The following is a 27624-nucleotide window of genomic DNA, read 5'->3' on the forward strand; positions in this document are numbered from 1 at the left end:
GACTTCAGAAAATTTTTAACATAAACATCGGCTGATAGCCGCCTAGAAAGAAAAACCGAAAGGGCCGACACCTGGGCCCTTAGGGTACTAACAGATAAGCCTAACTGCACCCCGTGCTGTAAAAATTCCAAAACTGAGACAATGTTATCTGACCTGGAAACATCCCTCTGTTTCCAAGCGGAGAAGGTGTACCAAACTTTGTTGTACTTTCTCCTAGTCGCTGGCTTCCTACAGGCCAGTAATGTTTTAACCACATCACTGGAAAACCCCTGATGCCTCAAAATCTGCTCCTCAGGATCCATGCGGTCAGATGTAAGACCTCTGGGCTCGGATGGACCTGGCCCTTCTGTAACAGCAGGTCCGGTCTGCATGGTAGATGCCAAGGGCCCCTGATTACAAGGGACTGAAGGAGAGGATACCAAGCTCTCCTCGGCCACCAAGGCGCGATCAGTAAGACCTCCGCATGTTCTGTCAGGATCTTCCTGAGAACCCTTGGAATCAACTTGAACGGTGGAAAAGCGTAAAGCAGTCCCTCTGGCCACGGAATCGACAGGCCATCTATTCTGTTTATTGAAACAGAAGGATCCAGGGTACAAAAATCTCTGACTTTTGCGTTCTCTGGATTGGCAAACAGGTCGAGAACCGGAGATCCCCAACTTTCTGTGATCTCCTGAAAAACATCGGGATTGAGCTCCCATTCTGACTCCTGTACCACGCCCCTGCTCAGAGAGTCTGCCTGTTTGTTGTGGATCCCTCGAACATGGACCGCTGATATCGACTCCAGGTTGGCTTCTGACCATGACATGATCTGTTCTGTCAGGCCCTGCAGGTCCAGAACACGAGTGCCCCCCTGCTTCCTGACATAACAGACCGACACAAAGTTGTCCGAGAACACGAGGACTTCCGAGCCGGAGATTACCGGATGCAAGGCCTGTAATCCCAGAAGGATCGCCCTGAGTTCTCTGTAATTGGATGATTTGTGAGACATTTGTTCGTCCCATCGCCCCTGAGCCTGGTGACCCAAACAGTGGGCACCCCAACCCCAGGCGCTCGCGTCCGTATACAACTTTAATGGGATCTCCTGGTTCCATCTGCGACCCTGGTTTAGATTGATCAAATGATCCCACCAGAGAAGTGACTGTATAACCTGGTCGGGTAACATCACTCTCCTGTCTAAAGACCGATGATCTCTGTCCCAATTCGCTAGGACCCAAGTCTGTAGGCCCCCGAGAGTGGGCCTGGGCCCATTCTACTGCTGGAATGGCAGACGACATTAGACCCAGGATTGATACTAACCTTCGAGGAGGAACCTGAGAATCCAATCTGATTCCCTGAATCTCTGACCTCAGCTTGTCTATCTTCTGCTTGGGTAGAAAGACACGTCTGACCGTCGTGTCCCAACTTAGCCCCAAAAAAATTAAGCTCTGAACCGGGTGTAACTGAGACTTTTCCATGCTCACTATCCAACCCAGACTGTTCAAGAGCTGGAGTGAAAAATGTAGCTCCCTCTGCAAGGCTTCTCGGGTCCCTGCCATAAAAAGGAAGTCGTCCAAGTAAGGCAGGACCCTTATATTGTGGAGATGTAAAAAGGACATCACCTCTGCCATAATCTTCGTAAAGATTCTTGGGGCCGACGAAATTCCGAACGGGAGAGCCTGATATTGAAAATGGCATATCGACTCCCCCGTCCGGACTGCAAATCTCAGATATTTCTGAAACAGCGGGTGTATCGGGACGTGGAGGTAAGCATCCTCCAGATCCACTGATGCCAGAAAATCCCCTGGAGATATGAGGTTGCGAACTGAGGCAATGCTCTCCATTCTGAACCTCTTCACTACAATGTAGGGATTCAAGGGTTTCAAATTCAATATCATTCGAAACTTCCCTGACTTCTTCTGGATTAAAAATACCCGCGAATAGAACCCCTTCCCCTGTTCCTGAGTTGGAACCGGTCGAATCACGTTCTTCTGCAGAAGAGAGGAAACCGAGTCCATAAGGGCCTCTGCCTTGATCTGATCCCTGGGGATAGAAGTGACTATCACCCGGGAGGGAGGAGGAGATACAAATTCTATCTTGTAACCCAGTTGGATCAGAGATAGAATAAAGTCGTTCTTTGTTATCTTCTGCCACTCCGGAAAGAAGTGGAGAAGTCTCCCCCCCCACCGGGATCTGGCTGTCACTTGGCGGACTTTGCAGTGGACGGGGCTGGCTGGGGTTTATTGAACAGGAATGGCCTGCCTCTGCCTGCATTATAGGTCCATTTCTTATTTTGTCTTTGCCCTCTATTCGGCTGGTCCTGCCTAAGAAAGGGCTTCCTGCTCTGAAAGGGCCGCTTCCCGCTCTTATTCTTATCCGGGAATTTCCTGGCTCTATTGGAAGATCTTTCCAAAACCGAGTCCAAATCTCGTCCGAACAAAAGATCCACCTGAAACGCCATTCCACATAGCTTCTGCTTGGAGGTAACATCTCCCTGCCACGTATTTAACCAAACGGCCCTTCGTGCCGAGTTAATTAAGGCCGCTGTCTTGGCGGCAGCTCTGAGGGATTCAGTTGCTGCGTCCGCCAGGAAGGCAATAGATTTGATGATAACCGGAAGGCTCTCTAGGATTCTAGCATGTGGAGTGCCCTCCTCCAGACGTTCCTGGAGCCCACGAACCCACTTATCCAAGTTCAGGGCTACACAAACCGAGGAAATGGCCGGTTTAAAAGAGAAGGACGTTGAATCCCACGCTCTTTTAAGCAGAGCCTCTGCCTTCCTGTCCATCGGGTCCTTCAAGGTCCCCATATCTTCAAAGGATAAATCAGTATCCTTGGAGCACTGAGAAAGAGGAGCATCTAATCGAGGGCACTTGAACAATGATTCATGTTCCTCCATATTAAAGGGAAAACGCCGTTTAAAGGATCTAGGGATAAAAAGCCTTCCCTCCGGATCCTTCCACTGAGCGGAAATAATACTCCTGACAGCTCTATGGACAGAAAAAACCCGACCTCCGCGATCCTCTAGTCCCCTATAAATATCATCTTGTGGAGTAGAGGATGGCCTAGGTTGCTCAATTTGTTCCGAATCATAAACTGCTTTCAGCAGCTCAGACGTGTCCTCAGCATTGTACAAATACCTAGGAACTGTAGCTGATGTATTACCTGAAGCGTCAGACTCAGCCAGCTCTCCCTCATCTGATGCCTCAGAAACGTCCGAAAAAGGTGAGGGATTCTCAATACCAACGTTCTGGGGAACCTCCGTATCCACCCTCTGAGTACTAGGGAGTACAGGCAAGGATACACTCTGATCGATAGGGACAGAACCAGTCTGCGGAACCTGTAATTGGGAAGTTATTACAACAGGCTGGGCAGTAGATGATGCTGGTAAGGCTGCCGGAACCTGTGGAAGAGGGACCATCTGGACTGGACAAGGAGGTAGAGCTGCTCTAAATGCAGAAAATGTAGTAGCTAATTCCTGTTTCATTGATTTCATTAAATCTAACAATGCTACAGTAGTGCTCTCGGGTCTCGGAGAATGAGACTTTGATTTATTGTAACAATCAGCACATAAAGATTTAGAAGTTCCCTCAGGTAGCCTGCTCCCACATTTAGTACACTTATTAGATTTTCCTGAGCTCTTGACTGGCTTCTGTAAGAAAACATAAACAAATCCAGGGAATGTTTTAGCTAGTAACAGACAGCACACTGTAGCATAATAAAACAGGAATGCAAGGAACCTTACCGGCTGCTGACCTGACTCCTCAGTGCCAGCCGGAGGCGTCTGCTTCGTCTCTGGAGAGGGCTCTGTTGGCTGCTGCATGGCCCCTGCAGAGTGTTGTTGCACTCAGTGCAAACTTGCTGGCGTGCTGGGTGATCTGGCGTCCCTGCTTGCGGCTGCGGAGTGTGCTGTGCGGAGATAGAGCTGTAACGCGTGGCCAGACTGCGTGCAAATGACCCCCGCTGGCACGCCGGAACCGCCCCTTTAATGTACGCGCACGCCGCCGCCTCTGCGCCATGCGGCGTGCCTCCGCGTCACTTCCGCCTCCAACTTCCGGAAACTTCAATGCGGAAGTGGAGACGGCGTCACCCAGCCGCCATGCCGTCCAGGAGAGCAGTGGGATGGGAGAAATCCTACAACCTCCCCCACCCCCAAGTGGAGAAAAGGTCTGGCTGCCTCAAAAACCACCAGACGGGTCGCGCCCAGCGCTGACTCGTACCGCTCTCCAACGACATCCTTTCAATCCTTCTTGCCTGGCCATCTTTAGACAAGGTAGGTGCCATCAGGCTCCCCTACCACCAGGACTCCGTAGGTGCTTCCGTGGTGAGTGTAGGAAACATACAAAAAACTGAGGGGAGATTGTGGAGGGGTGGGATTTATACTAATTATTATTCTAATTCTTGTCAGGTGTTTCCGATTTGGGAGGGGAGACTACACAATCTCAGGAGGGCCGTCCTGGAGGACGTAGGGAGGAAGTAAGATTCCCCAACTGCTTTCCGGTTGGGGAAGTGGGAGGGGTGCCATAATACACCTAAGGGGGATCTGCTACATTAGCCTATTTACACTAAAGGGGGGAATCTGCCTATATATACACTAAAGGGGTGATCTGCCTATATATACACTAAAGGGGTGATCTGCCTATATATACACACTATAGGGAGGAATCTGCCTACATACACTAAAGGGGGGAATCTGCCTATATACACTAAAGGGGGGGGGGATCTGCTTATATACACTAAAAGGGAGGATCTGCCAATATATTGTAAAGGGGGGATCTGCCGCTATACACTAAAGGAAGGGGGGGAATCTGCCTATATACACTAAAAGGGGGATCTGCCTTTATATACTAAAAGGGGGGGATCTGCCTATATACACTAAAGGGGGGGGGGGCTGCCTATATTTAAGTATTTATATAGCGCCGACATATTACGCAGCGCTGTACAGATTATATATTGTCTCGTCACTAACTGTCCCTCAGAGGGGCTCACAATCTAATCCCTACCACAGTCATATGTCTATATTGTGTAGTGCATGTATCATAGTCTAGGGCCAATTTAGGGGGAAGCCAATTAACTTACATCAAAGGGGGGAATCTGCCTATATACACCAAAGGGGGGGGGGTGAATCTGCCCTATATACACTAAAGAGGATCTTGCACATGGGCGTGTGTGTGTGTGTGCGACCTCGCGAGCGAAGAGGATGATCTGCTTATGCTTAGGGTGCTGTGAAACCTAAGGCCGGCCCTGCTGCTATGCATTTCCTTTTTTAGATCCTCCTGCAGCATCAGCTGTGCACGTGAGCCATTAAGAATTTCTGAAACTTCTGATACATGGAACTTGATGCTACAGCAGCTGTAGTGACCAGTATGAACATGAGCTTATTATAGACAGAAACAAACGAATAATGTGTACATATGACTCACTTTTGGTGTGGTCTTGCGGAATGTATTTTCCCCTTTGATGATGCTGTCTATGACTGCCTTTTTTAGGGATCCATATTCTTCTTGCGTCAAATTAATGGACTCCAGTTGCTGTTTACAAGCCTGACAATGACCACTGGAGGGGGTAAGGAAAAATACTGAAGGTTAATGGAAGAACTCTGATCTCCGCAAGGAAATTTATTGATGCAATTGAAGTATCCCATACTATAGTAACCATCTATTATTAACTGATCTGTAAATGCCAGTTGCAAAGCTGGGGAAATCATAATGACTTTTAGTCTTTCATTTCAAGTTATTTTTTTCGTAGAGCACACAAGTTTATTACTACATACACAAAAGTATGAAAAGACCCTGGTCAAGTATATGCTCAATGCAGCCAAAAGTTTGCTACCTCTTGAATGGAAGTCCACAGCTGTAGTTCCCATGGCGGCGGTGGGCTGACCTTTCTATTTTGTGCAGGCGCGCTTATGCTGTAGTGATAACACCCCTGGCTATTACGCTGTTGTATGAATGTATGTAATTGTGAGCATGCTAGAGGAAGAGGATCCGCAGGGCAGCCAGGTAAGAAGGAAATAAATATGGTCACCTCCACATCCCTCTAAGTTCAGTTGTCCTTTAAGAGGACCCAGGGATTCTCCCCCCCCCCCCCCCCCCCTTCATTCAAAGCACTCCTGGATAAAATAAATTACCTTCTGTAAAGTCAATGGTTGTCCTACTGATATCAATGAGATGGGTAATCTCAAAGGCCAATAGGAGTTTAGGTGGTTTTCATAATGCTGGAATATGTTGATTCTTTTCTTTTTTTTTTTTTTTTACATCCAATGTTTGATCCTGCGAGGCATTTTTACTTAAAAAAAATAAAATAAAGTGTATAGAAGATAAAGGAGTGTGTTGTGAGCTGTTGTGATGCCCAACGCTTCCCCTGTTCTCCTCTGTATCACCTCTTTCATACCTATAGCCCCTCCGGCAGCCTTCCGGGTCGCCGGAGTCATGCATTACTGCGCCTGCGCTGGCCCGGCTGTGCTCGTCCTGCAGAGCACGGTCAGGAGCACTCTGTGCATGGCGTAATCGTGACGTCATGCGCAGAGCACTCCCAGCCGCACTCGCACGCTGCAGGACACGCACAGCCTGGCCTGCGCAGGTACAGTGATACCCGACTCCGGCGACCCGGAAGAGGCTGCCAGAGCGGCTTTAGGTATGAAAGGAGAGATGGAGAGGAGAACAGTGGGCATTAGGACAGCTACCCATCATGCCTGCTCCCCCTGTTTCTCCTAATGTTTTGGGCTATGGTATACTTTAAAGAGGAACTGTAGTGAAAATAACATAGTGAATAAAATTGCTTATTGTTTACAATATTCATGTGTAGATTATTTAGTCAGTGTTTGCCCATTAAAAAAAAAAAATTCCTCTCCCTGGATTACATTCTCAAATTTATCACTGGTGGTGACATCTTTAGTCGTGCCAGGTGATCTGTATGGAATCTGCATTACAGAGAGTTCTATGCACAGAAGAAGATACTGCTTGCTTCGCAGTAACACAACGAGGTTCACAAACCACAAACTGTTAGGACTCTGATCATGACATCACACTTTGTGGGAGGGGTTTCACAATATCAGCCATACAGACTCTACTCGAGAGAAAGGTAAAGATTTCTTTTAGGACAATGGGAATCAGCTACTGATTGAAATGAAGTTCCATCCTTGGTTAAAGTTCCTCTTTAAAGCGGAGCTGATGCTGGGAATACACAATGTGTTTTTGAGGCAGATGGATGGTTCGATATATAATTTCCGACATGTCCAATCTCACTTTTACCGCTCGATTTCCGATAGAAGTGAATGGAAATTAATAAGAAAAGATAAAAGAATCGAGTGGGAAATCGAGCGGAAAAATACAATCGAACGCCAAATCGAACGCTTAAACGCATCTCCTGTTTTTTGCTACTGGGTTTTTCAATGTATTTGCATTTTTTCCAATGGGTGATTTTTGATGTGATTTTAAAGTGTTTGACCCAACTAGAATAAATTATGCAAACACGTGCGAAAAAGCAGTGCATGTATTCATTTTTTTTTACAGCAGCCAAGACGCAATTTTGAATAACAAAGGGGAAGAGAAAAAGCAGTAGCCCCATAGCCAACCTAAAAAAAAGTTTTCACCACACTCATTAATGAAGAGCTCTGGATGAGTAATATTCAATTTACAAACATGAAAAGGAATGTTGTTCATGGAAAAAGCACTTAATATCTTAAGTATATGTTCACGCTATACACATCCTCCATTGGCAAGGTTATCTCCTCCATGGGTTTTAACTATCATCTGTATGCAGATGACACCCAGATCTACCTCCACACCCCTGACATATCCACCACTACCATGGACAAGGTCTCCTCCTGCCTATCAGCCATCTCCTCCTGGATGTCCGCTAGGTTCCTGAAACTAAATCTAGACAAAACGGAATTTATGATCTTCCCACCCCGGCCATCCACGAACCTCCCAGATGTGCATGTCACTGTTAACCACACTACCATTCGCCCTACCTCTCAAGCCCGTTGTCTGGGTGTCACCCTGGACTCCGCACTCTCCTTCACTTCCCACATCCAAAACCTCACAAAGTCCTGCAACTTCCACCTTCGTAACATCTGTAAGATTCGCCCTTTCCTGACCTCTGCCACCACCAAACTCCTCATCCATGCCCTCATAATTTCCCGCCTTGACTACTGCAATGCCCTGCTGTCTGGTCTCCCTATGACCCGAACAGCCCCACTACAGTCCATCATGAATGCGGCAGCCAGAATTATCCACTGTTCCCATCGCTCCACCACGGCAGATCCCCTCCTAGAATCCCTCCACTGGCTTCGTATCCAGTCCAGAATCAAATTCAAGATACTGTGTCTGACCTACAAATCTGTCCACAAAACTTGTCCAACCTACATTTCCGATCTTACTCAGAGGTACACACCTAGCCGCTCACTCCGCTCTTCCAATGAACTTCGCCTAACCGCCCCCCACATCACCCAGTCCCATGCACGTCTCCAGGACTTCTCAAGAGCTGCTCCAACACTATGGAACTCCCTACCTCCACCCATTAGGGCAGCCCCCTCCTTCAACATCTTCAAGAAAGCTCTCAAAACTCACCTTTTCACTCTGGCCTACTACCCCTCACAAGTGCTCTAAACCTACAGCTGAACTCTGGTCCCCTACCGTTCGTGTCCTTACCTCTCCCTCTAGATTGTAAGCCTTTGGGCAGGGTCCTCCTCCTTTTGTGTCCTACCTGATCATGCACCTCCATTACTGTGAACCCATGCTATGCATCTGAGTGAACCTTATGCTGGGAATACACGATGCGTTTTTGCGTTCGTTTTTGCCGTCGTTTTCGCTTTCGATCGATTCTACTCTCGATTCACTGCTCGATTCCTTATCTTTTCTTATCAATTACATTCACTTGAATGAGGAGAATCAAAACAAAAGTAGAATCGACCAGATCCAACAGGTTGGAATTTATCTATCGAACCCATCTATCTAAAGTAAAAACTTAACGTGTATTCCCAGCATAACTTGCCTAATCTACATGCTCAATCCAATGACTAAGCATTACCTGGCACTCATACTGTGCCGTGTGATCTGGTTTTCTATTATTCCTGTATTGTCATATTGCTGTATGTCACCCCTAAATATTGTCTGTAACCTAAACTAATGTCCAGCGCTGCGTAATATGTTGGCGCTTTATAAATACAATAAATAAATAAATAAATAAGTATAACTCATTTTATAGGTATCAAAAAAGATCTAAACACGATTGTAAACAATTTAAAGACAATTCAAACATTCACACCACTCAAATAACAAATTGATTATCATAAATCATTTCTTAATATTGCCTACAGTCCAAAAATCATATTTGCCAATAAATACTACAGTACTCTGTGCTCAATCCTGTGCAATAGAGTGCATGTGAACCTGGCTGGCCTGGAAAGAGAACCAAGGGCTGGTGCACACCAGAGTGATTCATGAGAGTTTTTAAAAACGTTTGGGGATAGAAAAACGCTTGACTAATGCATTTCAATGGGCTGGTGCACACCAGAGCGGTTAGTTTTTTTCCACAAACGCAAACTCGGGGGCTGCAGCATTTTTTAGATTTCTGAGGCGTTTCTGCCTCAATGTTAAAGTATAGGAAAGTGGAAAAATGCTCTGAAAAACGCTAGATCAGGGCGGTTTTCCAGGCGTTTTTGTTACAGAAACTGTCCAGTAACAGCTTTACTGTAACAATATATGATATCTGCTACACAAAAATGCTATGCATATTTAGAAAACCTCTCTAAACATGCCTAGAATCGCTCTGAAAATCTGCTTCAAAAACCTCTAGCGTTTTGCGAATCTGCTAGAGGTTTTTAGTGTGCACTGGGACTCAAAAAGTTGAAGCCAATAAATGGGTCATTAGACTGGGAGCAGGATGGGAAGATAAAAAGCCAACATAGGGTGCTGCTTGAAAGGTTACTGAGCTGGTAGTTATAGTTGAAGGACGAATGCCTTGACTAGGACTTGCCATCCTAAACTCTCCAGACCACAAAACAATTTTGGGAGTAGAATAGAGTTTAATCATGATCTTGTTACTCCCACCTCTGTAGAGAGACAGAAAGATGTTTATTGTTTGTTTTTTCTTCCATTCCCTCTTCTCAGTTATGCATAGCCGACACCTGTGACTGTTCCATCTAGTGGACTTTTTATAGATTGCCAGTTTTATTTGTGTGGCAAATCAACATTCAACATTGAGGACTTCAAGGCTGGTGTTTGCAAAATAAATAAATAAATCAATAAATAAAATAAGAAAGGAAGAAGGAAACAGTTGGAAAAGAATAGTTGAAAAATGCCAGTTGAAAAACAAATGTTGAAATGTGGCACTTGGAAAATGACAGTTGGAAAATGGCAGTTAAAAAATGACAGTTAGAAATTTAAAGTTTAAATGTCAACAGTTGAGAAATGACAGTTGCAAAATTGTAAGTAAAAACAACAGTTGAAAATAGAGCAGTTGGAAAATGACAGTTGAAAAATGGCAGTTGAAAATAAACAGTTGATATTTGACAGTTGGAAAACAGTTGAAATTTGGCAGTTTGAAAATGACAGTTGAAAAATGGCAGTTGAAAAACAGTTGAACATTCATTTTCCAACTGCCATTTTCCAACTGTCATTTTTAACTGCCAAATTTCAACTGTAAATTTTAAACTGTCATTTTCCAACTGCCAAATTTCAAGTGCTGTTTTTCAACTGACATTTTAAACTGTCATTTTTTGACTGCCAAATTTCAACTGTTGTTTTTCAACTGCCATTTTCCAACTGTTATTTTAACTGCCATTTTCCAACTGTCATGTTCAAACTGCCAAATTTAAACTGTTTTTCAACTGTCATTTCTAAACTGTCGATTTCCAACTGCCAAATGTCAACTGTTGTTTTTCCACTGCCATTTTATAACTGCCAAATGTTTTTCAACTGTCATTTTTAACTGTCATTTTCGAACTGCCAAATTTCAACAGTTGTTCAACTGCCATTTTTTAACTGTCATTTTTAACTGCCATTTTCCAACTATCGTTTTCCAACTGCCAAATTTCAACTGCCATTTTCGAACTGCCATTTAAACTTTCAATTTTCAACTGCAATTGAAAGAGCTTAACCTCTCTAATTACCCCTCCTCTCTGACTAAGCACAAGTTGTAATTTGATCCCTCAGCTGTGATAGCTGCCTGCCACAGCAAAGAGCTAATTGGTAAACATAGGATGTTAACAATATGTGCTTCCATGAAAGCAGGAAGTAGACTCACTGCAGATTTATAGCACGATTTGTATCAGCTGTAACAAAGGTTTTTTTCTAAAGGTGGCCATACACTGATTTGACCATCAAATCAGCAGATTTGACCATCAGGGACAATTTAAGAAATAGAAATCCTGTACAAGAATAGGCTGCACCACCAGATAAATATAATTAAATCATCTTTATTCAAAAAACACTTAAACAAAAGTCATTAAAACCATTTAAAAAGAGTGTGCATTGCACAACACAAACAACCCTCCATGACACAACGTGATGTGGGAGGAGGTAATCTTCAATAATAGTGCCTCCCCTCTCATCAATAAATAATAACCATTCTGCTGCACAATCTCTATTTGGGTTCAATAAAGATACCACCATAGAGTAAATAGGACCCAGATCACAGGGATAAATAAAGTTCTCATGCATACATGCAAACAATATTATAACCCAGTGCATGAAAAATAGTGAATGGTAAAAAGTGTGAGGAGTTTGTATATGCTCACAAACATTAGATATTGATGATAAACATTACATGTAGGGAAGGGGGATGCAGGGGGTGATATACATACGTGTTCCCAGGACAGGATCCCATGTAAGATTACCAGCAGCAAATAGAGGGCACAGGGAGGCACGCTGAATGCTCCACGCGTGGTCAACGTGACCACTTCGTCAGGCGTGCGTGCGTGCGTGCCTGTGTGTGTCTAGAGAGATTAGCCTGTTTTATTTTAGGCCTGTCTATATAATTAGGCCTGATCAGCAAGTAAACAGCAATGTAAATTAGGGCTGTACCTCTATGCCATAGTTTGGGCTAATATGTAAACACAAGAGGTTAACCCTTTCTGTGCTCCCAGGACTCCAGGAAGAAAACACTTCAGGGTTTTTGTAAGATTTCTGTAAGTTGTAACAAAGAAATGTTTTTCTTTAAAGGTTGTCATGCTGTTGCTTATCTTTTTAGAACAGAGAGGTAACTGCCAAAATTGTGCACAAGCGAGTAGGGAGGCTGGCTGGTATCTTACTATTTCTGCAGTTAAACATATCAACTGCCATTTAGGAAATGCTTTTGAAAACAAAGAAAATCCTGAGCATCCCCAATGCCGAGGTATATTAGTCCAAAACATGTTGGTTCGGACAGATTTTAACTGCTTACTTTTTTCACTATAGTGTTACTTTAAAAATGGTAGTTTGATAACCGTGAAGGCCGGGATGCACTGCTAAGCTTATTTCAGTAATGTGTCATAGGGCCGGGTGCATACCTAAAGTGCTAGCATAATCGCATATGCTAGGCGGTTTGAAGCATTTTTTCAAAGCGATTACAAAAAATAAAAGCGCTTGGAAAATCGCTCTGTTCAGCGCTTTTGAAAGCGATTTTCCAATTTTCATCTCAAAAATGCTGCAGGACCCGCGTTTGCGTTTCTCTAAAAATCACATCGCTCTGGTGTGATCCAACCCATGGAAAAACATTAGCCAAGCGCTTTTCAAAGCGCTACCGTTTTGAAAAGCACTGAGAAGCACTCTAGGTGTGCACCAGCCCTTAGATTCTCATGTGCTGTGCAGCAGTGTGTTCTGACAACGAACTGCCGCATGCATTTCTGTGCCAACACAGTGCTGTATCATTTCAATTAAAGAGAACCCGAGGTGTTATCTGCATACAGAGGCTGGATCTGCCTATACACCCCAGCCTCTGTTGCTATCCCAAACTCCCCTAAGGTCCCCCTGCACTCTGCAATCAGACATAAATCACAGCCCAGCTGTGCGGGCTGTGTTTACATCTGTAGTGTCAGTCTCCGCTGCTTCCCTTGCCTCCTGCAGAGCTCCGGCCCCCATCCCTACCCTCCAATCAGCGGGGAGGGAAGGGACGCAGGCGGGGACCGGAGTTCTGCAGGAGGCGGAGAGAGCAGCAGACTGACACTATAGAGATAAACTGGCTGTGATTTATGAGGGATTGCAGAGTGCAGGGGGACCTTAGGGGGGTTTGGGATAGCAACAGAGGCTGGGCTGTATAGGCAGATCCAGCCTCTGTATGCAGATAACATTCTTCAAACCCACCTCCGGTTCTCTTTAATGCTGCAACGCAGAGCAATACACACGCCATACATTTTTGTAAAGGGAATAAATGGTTGGCACTCCAAAAATTTGGTTCAAAAAGAAATGTCATTCTTGCTGCAATTAATATAATCTGACGTTTCAAAGCACCTAAGTACCTTTTTATCAAGAAAAACAGTGCAAGTTCATCTGAAGAACAACTCAACAACAATAAATCACCATAATGCACAACAAATACATTTGAAGTAGACCAAGAAAAGAGGGTTACCATCGTGGAGGAACATACCAAACACTAAGGTAGAGATCGTGTGGACAAGTTTCAAAAATGGCTAAAAGTGCTGGCCAGTGATGACTGTAATCAGCTAATTACGATTACGCAAAATTTTGCGTACATTTTTTCGCAGGGCTGTGGAGTCTGTGCAAAAATCATCCGACTCCTCAGTTTATGAAACTACCGACTCCGACTCCAGGTACCCAAAACGGCTCCAACTCCTTGACTCCTTAGTCTAATACTTACCAGGGCGGTGGATTTGGTACAAAAATCATCCGACTCCAACTCCTCAGTTTATGAAACCACCGACTCTGACTCCGAGTACCCAAAATTGCTCCGATTCCGACTCCTCGACTCGAACTCCACAGCCCTGCATTTTCACAATTACGCCTAAACGTAATTACAAATTGTTAATTCAATTGATTTTATATAATCATTCGTAATGATTTTGCATGAATTTACGCGTAATTTTGTGCCAACTTTGGCGGTGAATTGCAAAGCCCCCATATGTGCTATTGCTATCAAAATTGCTACATATGTTAAGAATAATAGTGGGTACAAGTCAAAACATTTTTCCCAAAAAGACCATGTAGTTTTGCAGAAAATCTGTTTTGAAAATACAAAGAAACTGGTTTTTAAACTCAGAAAAATTACAGTTTAAAAACCATTTCTTTGTATTTTTAAATTTATTTTCTCAAAGACTACAAGGTCTTTTTGAAAAAAATTTTTTTTTACTAGTACCCACTATTCTCCTTAACATATGTAGCAATTTTGGTAGCAATAGCATGTATGGGGGCTTTGCTATTAACCACTGAATTTGGCATAAAATTACACCTAAATTCATGCGGAATAATGAATGCTTACAGTTATATACAAAATGAATGTCGCTGTACCCTGAAATTTCACATTACGATTATGATGCATAGCATAGGCTTAATTTCTGCTCATCACTAAACCCAGATTCAGGAAACACAAATAAAGTGCTATGTTCTAATCAGAGTGAAACTATAATCATGAATAAATTACTAAACCAGTGAGGTAATAATAAAGGCATGCAAATCAACTCCTGTTCAAAACAAAACCATTTATAACACGAATCAGCAATAACATTTCCATTGGCAAGGTGCTGCTAGTGCAGTGAATGGATTGCCATTTTGCTTGAAATATCAGCATTGCGTGCAGCAGTCTAGTTAAATACAGTGGAGTCTCGTTAACCAGCACTGACAGGGATCAGATGATGCAGGATTAGTGTGCTTTCTGGTTGCTCCAGACTCAATATTAAAAATAGGCCTAGCTAAATTTTTCATGAACTTACATTACAGTAATTGAAAGTATACTAACTTTGGATGAGTGGTGGAACCCAGCCTTAAAGGACCACTCCAGTGAAAAAAGAAAGCAGTTAAAATCTGCTTGAACAGACAGGTTTTGAACTAGTTAATCTCCTCATGGGGGATTCTGGTTTCTTTATTTTCAAAAGCATTTTCAAAACGGCAGTTTAACTGACAAAATAGTAAGATACCAGCCACCCTCCATACTCACTTGCACTCTATTTTGGATTTAGTCTTAGAAACTACCATTCAGGAAATGCTTTTGAAAACAAAGAAGACCCAGAGAATCCCCCCATGAGGAGATAGATGAGTCCAAAACCGGTCAGGTCTGTCAAAATTTAACTGCTTACATTTTTCGCTGGAGTGGTCCAGTGGCACAGCAAAGCCCACAAACAGCCTAAGAATTTGTCCTTGACCACAGTGAGTACTGCCGGCGATTTGTGCTGGTTGGTTTAGACTACTGGTGAGTTCTGGATAACTGAGACTCTACTGTTCTGAGTATTCTCTTTGCAAACTGATTCCACCTTGTTTTCTAAAGTATTAACAGTGTATGTTAAATCAATCCTGAAGTGAAAAATCAAACAAAAAGTTGATACCGTATTTTGTGGGCATATAAGACACACCTAGGTTTAGAGGTCAAAAATCTAAAGAAAAAAAATACTAAACCTGGTGCATCTATGGGTCAGGGGCATCTTATTGACCTTTTCCCCCATAAGACTTTAAAGTGTACCAGAGACATCAGTATAAAAAGATTTTATACTTACCGGAGGCTTCCTCCAGCCCCATGAGCACCAGTGCATTCCACGCCATCCTACAGAGTCCCTCCATTCAGCAGCAGTCACTCCCGGTAAACTGGCTCAGTCATGCTAGTCGGCTCTTCTGTGCATGCGTGGCCCTGCTGCACTGCACCACACTACACTAATCCCTGCTGCCCCACCAACTAAGCTGCACTACATTACACCACCACTGCAAACACTCTCACCTTATCCTGCCGCCATGCTCCTCTCCCCCCTCACTCCGGTCCTGGAGCTGCACATGCACTCATCTTCTCCTCCTGCAGTTTCCGAGATTCCATACACTGTGGCCGACTGCCGCTCCGTACTTCCTGGTCGGCTTTTACTTCCCGATTAGTGGTCCCCTGCTTGGCCCCCAGCAGCACATGTGCGCCATGCATCAAGAGTGACCCTAACGCATGTGCACTGCCAGGGTCACACAGGGAACCACTAACCAGGAAGTAGGAGCCGACCAGGAAGTATGGAGGACCAAAGCTGTATAGCAGCAGGCGGCCGCATTGTACGGGTTCTCAGAAACTGCAAGAGTGTAACGATTGTGGAATTCTCTCCGTGATCAGCGCACAAGACGTGCGCTGACACTGCGGAAATCCTCCACAAGCGTGTAATTTGAGGGAACCCAGCAAAAGGTGCAATGCACCTGTAGAGGGAAATTTCTGTCGACAGGTGGAGCTGTGGAGTGCAGAGGAACAGCTCCTCTGCCCTGCCACAGACGCCAGACAGGAATTGTACGAAGGGAAGAAACGCAGGGCAAGATAGCCCTGAAAGAGAGAGATCAAAGCGACAGAGGGTATGTGTGTCCACCAAACTAGTCGCCACCCTGCGATGATGAACACACAACCATGAAGATAAAGTGAGAAGGCAATCGCCAGAGATGGCGATTGCTAACAGCGACACAAGACCGAATAAGCACAGATGAGGAATGTATGTATGTCCACCAATCTAGCCGCCACCTGCGACGGCGGACACACAGCAAAGGAAACCGAGTGAGAACGCAATCGCCTGAGAAGCGATTGCGAATGAGATTGAGCAAAGGGACAGATTGTAAGTGTGTGCACCAAACTAGTCGCCAACCCGCGACGGTGCATACACAACAGCAGATATGAAGTAGGAAAGCAATTGCGAGAGAGGCGATTGCCAGAGGTGACACAAGGCTACAGCAAGGCAGAGCACGAGAGTAGCAAAGGCACAGCAAATCATACAATGAGAAGATAAGGAAAATAACAAACGCTAACTAAACGCGAACACCGCACTCATTCGCAACAGTGCACGCGTTTATGCGCGGTCTCCGCGTGTTAAGCACAACAGAGACAAGCACGCCTAACTAACCACCGACAGACAAACATGAAACAGAGAACGCGAGCGCTTGCTTAATGGTTACCTCACCGAGCCTCCAGCAAGCGTTCGTAGCAGACAAGACAGATACACGAAAACAGGAATAAGTGAGAGATAGGATCCACAGCACTAGCGCAAGAGGCTAGTGCGATCCAGGAAGACAGAACAGAAGGATCCACAGCACTAGCGCAAGGCGAGTGCGATCCAGGCAAGACAGATCAGATGAGATAGCTGGTAGCAACCGCTGCTCCAGCTATACTCCAAGAACAACAGATCAGAACGACTTCCTGTCGACCACCGCTGGGACAGGACAATCGCAACAGACAAACAAAACAGATATGCAATCCTAACTGCACTAGGGAACCTGCCTAGTGCAGTCCCAGGAATTACTCTAGGCTAATCCTCAAACAATGAGCAAGGCTGACACTCCGGGAGTGTTACACAGGACTAACCCTTATGACCAGCCCAGGTCTGTGATATCACATGGTATATATAGAGCAAGCCTACAAAGGATGTGGCTAGGCAATCTGCATGACAAACGTATGCAAATTCCTCAGCAGCAAGCTGCAAAACTGACAAAAGGTCTCTCTTCCAGAGACCTGCAGAATGCAGACCTGAACAGTGGTCAAAAGGCTGCCTGCCTGCGCAGGCAGCCGAGCGGATCCTCACAAAGAGAAGAGGAGATCAGCTTTTATAAAGAAAACCGCTAGGAAAATCGCTTTGTTCTAGCATTTTATAGAGCGATTTTCCTCTTTTCCTTTACCTAACATTGAGGTGTAATTGCCTCAAAAATGCTGCAGGACCCGCGTTTGCGGGAAAAAAAAAAAATCACATCGCTCTGGTGTGATCCATCCCCCACAAGTACATTAGCTAAGTACTTTTTAAAGCGCTAGCGTTTTTAAAAGCACTCATAAGCACTCTTGGTGTGCACCAGCCCTCAGAGTGATAAGCTGCACCAACAATGAAAGGTTGTTGCTTGTTTTCCATCCCTGCACAAACTTTGATGCTTCCAATCTTAACAGAGTTTGTATTGTAAGTGTGGAGCAGTTGAGCATAAATTCAAATATAAAAAGTAAGCAATAGCAAATAATATGCAATATCGTTGCTACCAATAAATAAACCTGAACTAATGGGATTGTTTATTTAGCAAACAAAGGTTAATTTTAAGATGGAGCTGCAACAGGTAAAAATATTTCCTAGTACTATACTGACTGACCTATTTAAAACATTCCCATTTTATTTAGAAAAATCTTTGCTACAGACATACACATTATTAGCTAAAAGTAAGTACCTCCTTATTCAAATTTTCAAAATCGATTCAGAAAACATAAAGCTTATATAATATTTCAAGATTGGATTACAAGGGGTGCTATCATTCCCCCTTTTAAGCATTGGTACTATTTTCTATAGTCTTAGGCCGCGTTCACATCATGACGCACTTTCGTGCGCATTTGGAAGCGCGTAAGATGTGCCCTTCTGATGTTCACATCATAGGCGCTGGGCAACAGCGCGATGTGCTATGATGAGCTATCGTACTGATGCATGTGTTCTGTCCGCAAGCGCAGCACTGCCCCATTCACTGTAGCGACTGGGATCAGCAGCACAGCACGTAGTGTGCGATCATATGCGTTGCGTTCCAAGCGCACGAACATCTGCGTGTCATGATGTGGCCGAGGCCTTAAGCTGATGGTGTGCGGAATATATTTACCCTAATACACTTACCCATCAGTAACTTTAGTGAGTCTTCCTTTCCAGCTTTCATTGGGAATACTAAAAGACATTAAAAAAAAGTATTAGAACACAGCTGTGACAAACCTGATGCATTCCTGGAAAGATGCATAGCAGGGTAGGAATCATGGACCCTGATTCACAAAACAGCGGTAAGATTTTTTGCCGGTACTTACGTCTGGGGAGCAGCGTCCATTAACCTATTAGTTACCGGAATAACATCCAGGTTAGCAGATTTCCTGCATGTAGGCTTATATCTCTGCATAGGTCAATTCCTGTTAACCTCCTTAGCAGTAATCACGAGTTAAAGAGGAACTTTCACGAAAATCTTAAAAATTTAAAACACATGCAAATAAGAAGTACATTTCTCCCAGAGTAAAATGAGCCATAAATTACTCTTCTCCTATGTTCTTGTCACTTACAATAAGAAGTAGAAATCTGACATTACCGACAGATTTTGGATGAGTCCATATTCTCATAGGGGGGTTCTCAGGGTTTTCTTTATTTTTAAAAGCACTTAGTGAATGGCAGTTGCTCCGTCCAACTGCCAAAATAGTGTACAGCGGGCAGGGAGGCTGGCCAGCATCTTTGTATAAATCTTTTTCAGGAAATGTCTTTATAAAGAATAAAGGCCATGCTGTGAATCCCTTATGGAGAGATGGACTAGCGGCTAGTCACTAGCCCAAAACCTGTCGGTAATGTCAGATTTCTACTACTAAGTGACAGCAACATAGGAGAGATGTAATTTATAGCTCATTTTACTCTGGGAGAAATGTACTTCTTATTTGTATGTGTTTTAAATGAAGATTTTTGCGACAGTTCCTCTTTAAACTCGGGGTGGAAAAACATACTAGGAGCGGTTTCCCCGAGCTGAACTCGCGGTAGCCGGCGGGAGGTCTGTGCAGAGCAATGTGCGCAGCGGGCGTTTAACACACCTCCTGGAGGATCCCAATGTTGTCCACCATTCTACTTCCTTTCCTCCGAGGCTCTGCGTCTCCTTGGTGAGATCGCTGTCTGTCGTCATGGCGATAGCCGGCAATATCACTAAAGGGTTACAGCGTCACCCGGAGGACGGAGGGAAAACTGCAGCACTGGATCCCAGGGAGGTGAGTGAGAGCTGAGCTGCTACAGAACTCCGTAGCAGCATGATTTTTTTTCCAGGTTTTAGGATCTAAAAGCATGCAAAAAAAAAAAAAAAAAATTACCGCTTTCAGACCCTAAAATCCAGAAAGAAACATAAGCCAAGGAGGTTAAAGAAAACCTGAGGTGAAGCTCGGGTCAAAAATCAAATACCTAAGAAGAGGGAACCCTCTGGATCCTGCAAGCCCTCATCTGGACCGTCGCCTGCCTATAGCCCTCCTGCACATTGTGACCGGACTCCTCTTCATTCTCGAGCATGGCCGCACCTGCGCAGTAGGTCGAGCAGAAGTGGCTCCGGCTTATTGTGAAGTCGGCCATGTTCGTGCTTGAAGAGAAGCGTGGTTATGAGCTTGGAATCCGACAAGAGCTTGTATGATTCCTTTGGGGAGTCTGTGCTCAACAACGTTAACCCCGAGGACATCGTGAGGAAGACTACAGGATCCAGAGGGTTCTCTCTTCTTAGGTAAGTATTTGAGTTTTGACCCAAGGTTTGCTTTGGGTACACAAAAAAACGAAATGCAACAAATTTTAAGAATCTCCCATTAATGTCCTAGTTCAAAGCCTGTTATAAAGAGGTCTTTTAGATTAATTTACAGTGCATTTTACACTAGTCAGCACGGTGGCGTAGTGGTTAGCGCTCTTGCCTTGCAGCGCTGGGTGCCCAGTTCGAATCCCAGCCAGGGCACCATCTGCATGGAGTTTGTATGTTCTCCCCATGTCTGTGTGGGTTTCCTCCAGGTACTCCGGTCTTCTCCCACATCCCAAAAAACATGCAGATGAGTGAATTGGCTTCCCTCTAAATTGGCCCTAGACTACGATACATATACTGCATGGTACATACATAGATATGATACATACATAAACATATAGCTATGGCAAGGATTAGATTGTGAGCCCCACTGAGAGACAGTTAAGTGACAAGACAATTCACTCTGTACAGCACTGTGGAAGATGTCAGTGCTATATAAATACTAAATAATAATAATGTATGAGTAACACAAGTGTTTTAAATTTTACAGCCTGTCATGAAAGCGGTCCTTTAACCACTTGAGGACCGCAGTGTTAAACCCCCCTATCGACCAGGCTCTTTTTTGTTGCACTAGGCTGTGCAGGCTTTTTAGCCTCCTGCAGAGCCCAGCTATGGAGCCCAGCGATCGGGCTCACCTTTTTTTGTCCCTAAGTGGACATGCCGGCTGAGGTGTCCGATCGCTGTGGCAGTATTTTTTTTTTTTTTGTCAGCCTGTATTAGGATGTTTCAATCCTATACTACTATATCATATTAGGGCCGTGCACCTTCTCTTTCATAGGCACGGCTACTGCGTGGCTGCGCCTATGAAAGAGAAGGTGCACGGCCCTAATATGATGTTAATAAAATATTTATTGTTTGAATAAGCGCATAGTGATATTGCATTTTTATTAATACGTCTAGTTAGTTGTCATCACTCATCAGCAACTGTAAATGGACTGCAGGAGAGCTCTGTCTAGGCAACTCTCTATATAGTAAACATTGAGGCTTAACCCCATCAGTGCCTTCTGCAAAAGTAAATCCAACTGAAACTTCAGGTTTTTTTTTAGGATTTCCATAAATTATAATAAAGATTTTTTGTCTTTAACATTTATCGTTTATGTGGCTAATCTTTTAGAGCAGAGATGAAGTTCTAAATTAAGTTACACTTTACGAAATTCCCTGATAGTCTAGTGATATCCCCCACATTGTCTGGTGGTCTAGTGCAGTGTTCTCCCCAGAAATTATTTCCAGCCGGGTGACATGAAAAAGTAGCTGGGTTGGGCGATATGAGAGAATGCAGGGCGGGTGGTTCTGTGCGCAACTTTTCTCGCAGCATAGGAGGAGGTGAGCTGATAACAGCCAGGTGCTCACCAAAACTAGCCGGGTGGAGCACCCGGCTAAAACAGCCTGGGGAGAACACTGTAGTGGAATACCCAATCCTCCTTTAAGCATTCCCCAGCAGTGGTATTCCCTTCCCCTCTAAAGATTCCTTGGTGTCTAGTGTTATGCTCCTTCCCTGGTTGTCTTGTGATAAGATAACACACCCCTCCTCCTATCCCTTGTAGTCTAGTGGTCTCCCCTTGCAGAGATCAACAGCTGGGAGTATGGCTGTGTAATTTTAACTCACCCTCCTGGCTCCTGCAGCAATCACCTCTCTTATGCTTCATACACACTTGAGATAAAAGTCTTTGGAAAATGCAAGATCACAGACCAATTTTACCCCCTTCCATGTAGTATGAGAGCCATACTCTACACAGTCTATTCTATGGAGCTGCATTCCCCATCAGATAAAATCTTTGCAAGATGCTGCACACAAAGATGCCCGTACACATTCAAAAGATCATTATCTGCAAAAGATCTGTTCCTGCAAAAGATCCATTCCTGCAAAATGCATTCATAGTCTATGAGATCTGCAGATCCTCATACACACCTGGTTTAACAGACAATCATCTGCAGATCGTCTGCAGATCAGATCCACCAGGATGGATTTTCAGATCTGCAGATGATTGCCAGATATGCAGATAAAGTCTGTTAAACCAGGTGTGTATGAGGATCTGCAGATCTCAGACTATGAATGCATTTTGCAGGAATGGATTTTTTGCAGGAACAGATCTTTTGCAGATAATGATCTTTTGAATGTGTACGGGCATCTTTGTGTGCAGCATCTTGCAAAGATTTTATCTGATGGGGAGTGCAGCTCCATAGAATAGACTGTGTAGAGTATGGCTCTCATACTACATGGAAGGGGGTAACATTGGTCTGTGATCTTGCCTTTTCCAAAGACTTTTATCTCAAGTGTGTATGAAGCATTATCCTCCCACTGTGACTGCCGCCATCTGGTGTCAGCTTGTACCAATGTAATAGATTGCGGAGACACCGCCGCGCGGTCTGACAGCGAGGTGGCTGGTTCCGCGTTCAGACCGGCGGTTTCTCCGCAGCAGCATGTGTCTGGTTTGTCTAAGCCTAGTAGTGCACACAGATGGAGAGCTGCGTGCGCGCTCTAACAGGCAGGCCCTTTATGCCAATAGGAGAAGGATCAGCTGATCAGGACGATCAGCTGATCCCAGCGCAGTAAGTGATTAGCTGAATGGGACTGGGCGGCGATGAGGAGCGCTCTGCTATATATACTTCTTGCTTGTTAGTTGCTGGTTGTCTGCCGTTGCGAATGCTTATGTGTTAGCACTCAGACCATGGTCAGATCCCTCAGTGCGTTAGAACCAGGTGGACCTGGGAATTCACACTTAGCCAGATTACTGTGTTATACTTTAGACCAGTTCCAGGGTGTAGAGACCACGGACCTCACACCCAAGTTTAGGGATACTGTGTCATTGCTGTGTTATTCTTTAGACCAGTTCCAGGGTGTAGAGACCACGGACCTCACACCCAAGATTACAGATACTGTGTCATTGCTGTGTTATTCTTTAGATCAGGTCCTGAGTGTTGAGACCACGGACCTCACACTCTAGACTAGGCCTCTGCTTGATATCTGTTATGACCTATTGCTCTCTTGACCCTTCTCCTGCTCTCTGATTCGGTACTTTCGCATATCTGATTACCTGTTGCCAACCCTGCCTGTCCCTGGTTACCGAATCAGCCTTCTGTCTCTGTACCTTATCTACTCGTGTGTTGCCGACCCGGCCTGGCTGACCCTTCTACCTGTGACACCCCTCCCCCCCCCCCCCCCCGGTGGGGTGTCCAGTAGTTGCCGGGACTCCATGTCCCTCAGAGGAACCTCTCTGCAATCCAGTTAGGGACTCTAACCCATAGAAGTCCTTTGACTGCAGTAGAGTCTGACTCCCGGCAGTTCAGGGAATCACTGGCTCTCTGGTTATCTCCAAGCCTAACTAGGAGATACTCGTTACGGTCTAGGGTCACCTGCTCCTCAGGTGATCCAGGCTCATATACTGTTGCACCAAACACACTTCATCAGGTGTCCAGAGGTTAGTTATACTTGTATTATTGGTGATTCTGCAGATCATCAATAATCAGGTATATATCTGTATTCTTGGTGATACTGCAGATCACCAATAATCAGATTCTCTCTGTGTGCTGACACCGATCGTTACAACCAACTGATGACATCAATCATCAAGCCTAGACCTGGTACATGCTGACAGAAGAGCCTGGTGGACAAGAGAGAACCAATTGCTGCAGGAGCCTGTAGTGTGATATTTACACAGTCAAACTTCAGCTGCTGAGCTGTGCTGGGTAAGGTGTGTGGGGGAATTGGAGATAGGGATTGGATTATAGCACCCTGGTGCCTCCCCCATGTGTTGCGCCTGGTGATGCTGTGCTCATCAAAAGCTGCAGACTAACATTCACATAATTCTGTCACAACTGGAAGCTTAAAGAGTCTGAAGCGAAAACAAATCCAGCTTTTTACCTTCTATTATGTTTAAGCCATATGAGATGTGAAACGCTGCAATTCCGTGGCAAAATTAGTGCTTTATGCCTTCCTAATCCCCAGGGGAAAATCTGGGAAGCGCTTCCTAAAAGAGGCAGAGTTTAGCGATGTAGCTCTGCCTCTAATGAAGTCAATCGCTGCTGATCGCCGCCTCTCCCCACCCCTCTCAATCTTCCTTCACAGAGCGGGACGGGGAGAGGTGGAGATCCGCGCACAGATTGAGTTCATTAGAGGCAGAGCTACAGCACAAAGCTCTGCCTCCCCAGGCAGCAAAATCCACGACTTTGAAAGTCATGGATGTTTGCCCCGGGATTTGGGGGGGCATAAAGCCCTCATTTTGCTGTGGGAATGTGGCGTTTCACATCTCCTCGTACAGCTTAAACATAATAGACGGTAAAAAGCTGAAAATATTATCACTTCAGAGTCTCTCTAAGGTGAAAATAAACTGATGAGATAAACAATTATCTATACACCTACTCCTGAAATCGACTTTAAAAAAAAAATGTATACAGTCATTTCTATTTAAACGCTTAAACTTAGGTTTAATGTTGTATTGCCGAGCAGTTCAGCATCCTGTCTGCCACCCACCAGTGCAATTCAAGTGCAATTTAAATGCAGCTGAATTGCAGCGGTTGCAACACCACATGTGTCAAGCACTGACACAGGGTGGTGTTACCCGGTGGAAGAAGACTATGACATGTCGCATATGAGCTCAGACTCCATGGGGGGGGGGGGGGGGGGGGCGCCTGTCCAGGGCGGGTATGGAGTGCTAAAGAGTGCATGGCAAGTGCAGGAGAACAGCTGTCAGCTGCTTGTCTGAAAGAGGCCATATGAATGACACAGCTTTTCACACAGTTTGAGAAAGTTTAGAGTTCCAATCGATTCACTATTGACCTTTTTTTATTTATTGTATCCCCTGCACTCAGAAACTGTTCTTTTACAGGCTGCAATTCCTGATCAGTGAGGATTAGTCAGAAACTGTCACTTGCATACCTAATGGCTGTGGCTGGATAGTGTAATGGTTAAGGGCTCTGCCTCTGACACAGGAGACCAGGGTTCAGATCTCGGCACTGCCTGTTCAGTAAGCCAGCACCTCATCAGTAAGAGACCTTGGACAAGACTTCCTAACACTGCTACTACCTATAGAGCGTGTCCTAGTGGCTGCAGCTCTGGTTTTTTGAGTCCACCAGGAGAAAAGCGCTATATAAATGTTCTGTGTCTGTCTAATGTTTACACTCTTTCAGGCATAAAAAATGAAAAGGAACACAGCCTAGTTACTTATTTGTATGCACATACACATGTCTATTTCATCATATCACCTTGAGTACACTTTAAAGTTTGAGGAGAACAATTATGCTAGTAGGAATGAGATGCATACCCTGAGCTGATGCAGGATTATGTAAATGGTTTATGAAAATAACAGGGTTGTGGAGTCAGTACAAAAAATCAACCGACTTTAACCTTGACTCCTTAGTTTATGAAACCAATGACTCCAGGTACCCAAAATAGCTCCAACTCCTCGACTCCTCAGCCCTTGCAGAGCTATGAAGTGGGTACAAAATTATTCGGACTCCAACTTCTCATTTTATGAAACCACCGACTCTGACTCCAGGTACCCAAAAATTGCTCAGACTGACTGCACAACCCAGGAAAATATATGTAGCTTGAAAATGAACCAATGAAATCCCCTCAAGGAAGAATTTGATTGGTCTATTTAAAAGCTGCACACATTTGCATAAAAATGCATGATCCTTGCCTCCCTAGTTGCTAGCACTAGCAACTTATTGATGAGACTAGTCACTAGTGCTTGTGACTACCTGCTCAATCAATGCAGTGGAGTCCCTGCGTGATATGACCCTACATCAGCCTCCCTTGTGTAATATACATATATCTGTTTGCAGCTATCACAAAGTGGTATGAAATAAAAAAGATTCCCATCTTAGCACCGTATCCACAGTACCTCTCAAACCAGGCCTTTATACTTTTCATCAGTGGCTGTCCTGGATAGATCTGATTTCCTCTTAGATAAGCGAGAATATCAATCAACTTGTTTCTGTACTCATCGTCCTGTATATCCTGTGAAGCATCAAAAAGGCTCTGAATAGCATCTTTAGGAGGCATACAACCGCTTTGCAACATTTCATTGAACAACATAAATGCAAGCTGACCTTCTTGGTGTTCAACAGCTGCCCTTACACAGTCTGCATAGTTCCTGGCAGAAGCAGAGCCTACCTTCTTCAGGGTGTCCAGAATATCAATGGACTCCCTCCAGCGATCAGTTTTGCTCAAACCTTTAATGAATATACTACTGCCCCCAGTATCTAAGGTTTGAAATTTCAGTCTCATAATATCATAAACATCACAAAGCTCTGTAGTGCGATTTTGTTCGGCACACAACACCAGATACATAATGAGCATCCTGTAACTGATGTCACCGTCATTTTCTGCAATAAAATTCAAAAGAGATTTTGCAACATCAACATCTGTGTTCATTTTAACCATCTTTTCCATAACTTGAAGTTCGAAGTTCCTTGTGTCGCTAAACTGGTTTTTCAGCTGCCCCCAGTCCTGAGATCCCAATGGAACTGTAGGCAAAATTAAATTTGCAGTCGAACATCTGGTGGTAGAATCTTCTTTTTGAGGTGGAAGTTCATTCTCTTTAGTTCTGGCAATCCTCATTTGGGCTGAGCCAGCGAAAAACACAGATGTCCCTCTCCTATGCTCTACTTTTCTCGTCTGCTTTGCTCCTTTTTTGAAGTTATCCTCATCTGTACTTGTTCTCACAATACAAGATGTCCTTATATTACAGCGAGAACTGACACGTAGCCGGATCCCATAAGGCACAAAACCCCCAGCAGCTTGGCATGCAGATACTTTGCTTGCATTAACTTTCCTGTACAAAGTTCTGTACAGCAGCTGAAGGGAAGACATGCTGTCCTTGATGGTCCCTCTTTCCTCGGGTGTCGTTTCTATTGCCTACTATCAGCTCTAAGGGCTACAGAAGCAGATCGTTATAGGGCTACAGAAGCAGATCGTTATTGTAATTATAGCAAGGCACCATTGAAACATATAGAAAAATTTGAATAACCTCACGCTTATTCAGTAAAGAACCTTTAAATACTTCCAGAAACTAACTACACTACACCGGGTTGTACAGAAGTCACATGTAGTTGTCAGACTTTTTTCCGGCGCGTGAGTACAGTCGTCAGGAGAAAGTAAAATATGTTTTGTCTGCAGCATAGTCGCCATTTTTCTGTAGCTAAAGCTATGCTTCCTCATCACCAGATCTACAGGAAAATGGCTGCTAAACCGTCCAATTCTGAAGACATATTTATCTTACAATTTTTGCTACGCGAGTTT

The 27624-nt window shown here is 44.5% G+C and overlaps 2 protein-coding genes across 2 annotated transcripts in view; one reads left to right on the plus strand and one right to left on the minus strand.

Moving 5' to 3' along the window:
- Positions 1 to 27624, minus strand: part of PRORP (protein only RNase P catalytic subunit) — a 131295-nt gene extending 103671 nt beyond the window's left edge. Inside the window, exons 1-3 of the mRNA XM_068253860.1 lie at positions 26225 to 27624; positions 18707 to 18754; positions 5400 to 5532 (exon numbers count right to left, since the gene is read on the minus strand). Coding sequence (XP_068109961.1) covers positions 5400 to 5532; positions 18707 to 18754; positions 26225 to 27195 — 1152 coding nt within the window. The 5' untranslated portion in view covers positions 27196 to 27624. The remainder of the gene's footprint in view (positions 1 to 5399; positions 5533 to 18706; positions 18755 to 26224) is intronic.
- Positions 19389 to 27624, plus strand: part of PPP2R3C (protein phosphatase 2 regulatory subunit B''gamma) — a 68440-nt gene continuing 60204 nt past the window's right edge. The window contains exon 1 of the mRNA XM_068253862.1: positions 19389 to 19407. The gene's annotated coding sequence lies outside the window, so the exon portion shown is untranslated. The remainder of the gene's footprint in view (positions 19408 to 27624) is intronic.

Source organism: Hyperolius riggenbachi, chromosome 9 (genome assembly GCF_040937935.1).
Source record: "Hyperolius riggenbachi isolate aHypRig1 chromosome 9, aHypRig1.pri, whole genome shotgun sequence".
Classification (NCBI taxonomy): Eukaryota; Metazoa; Chordata; class Amphibia; order Anura; family Hyperoliidae; genus Hyperolius; species Hyperolius riggenbachi.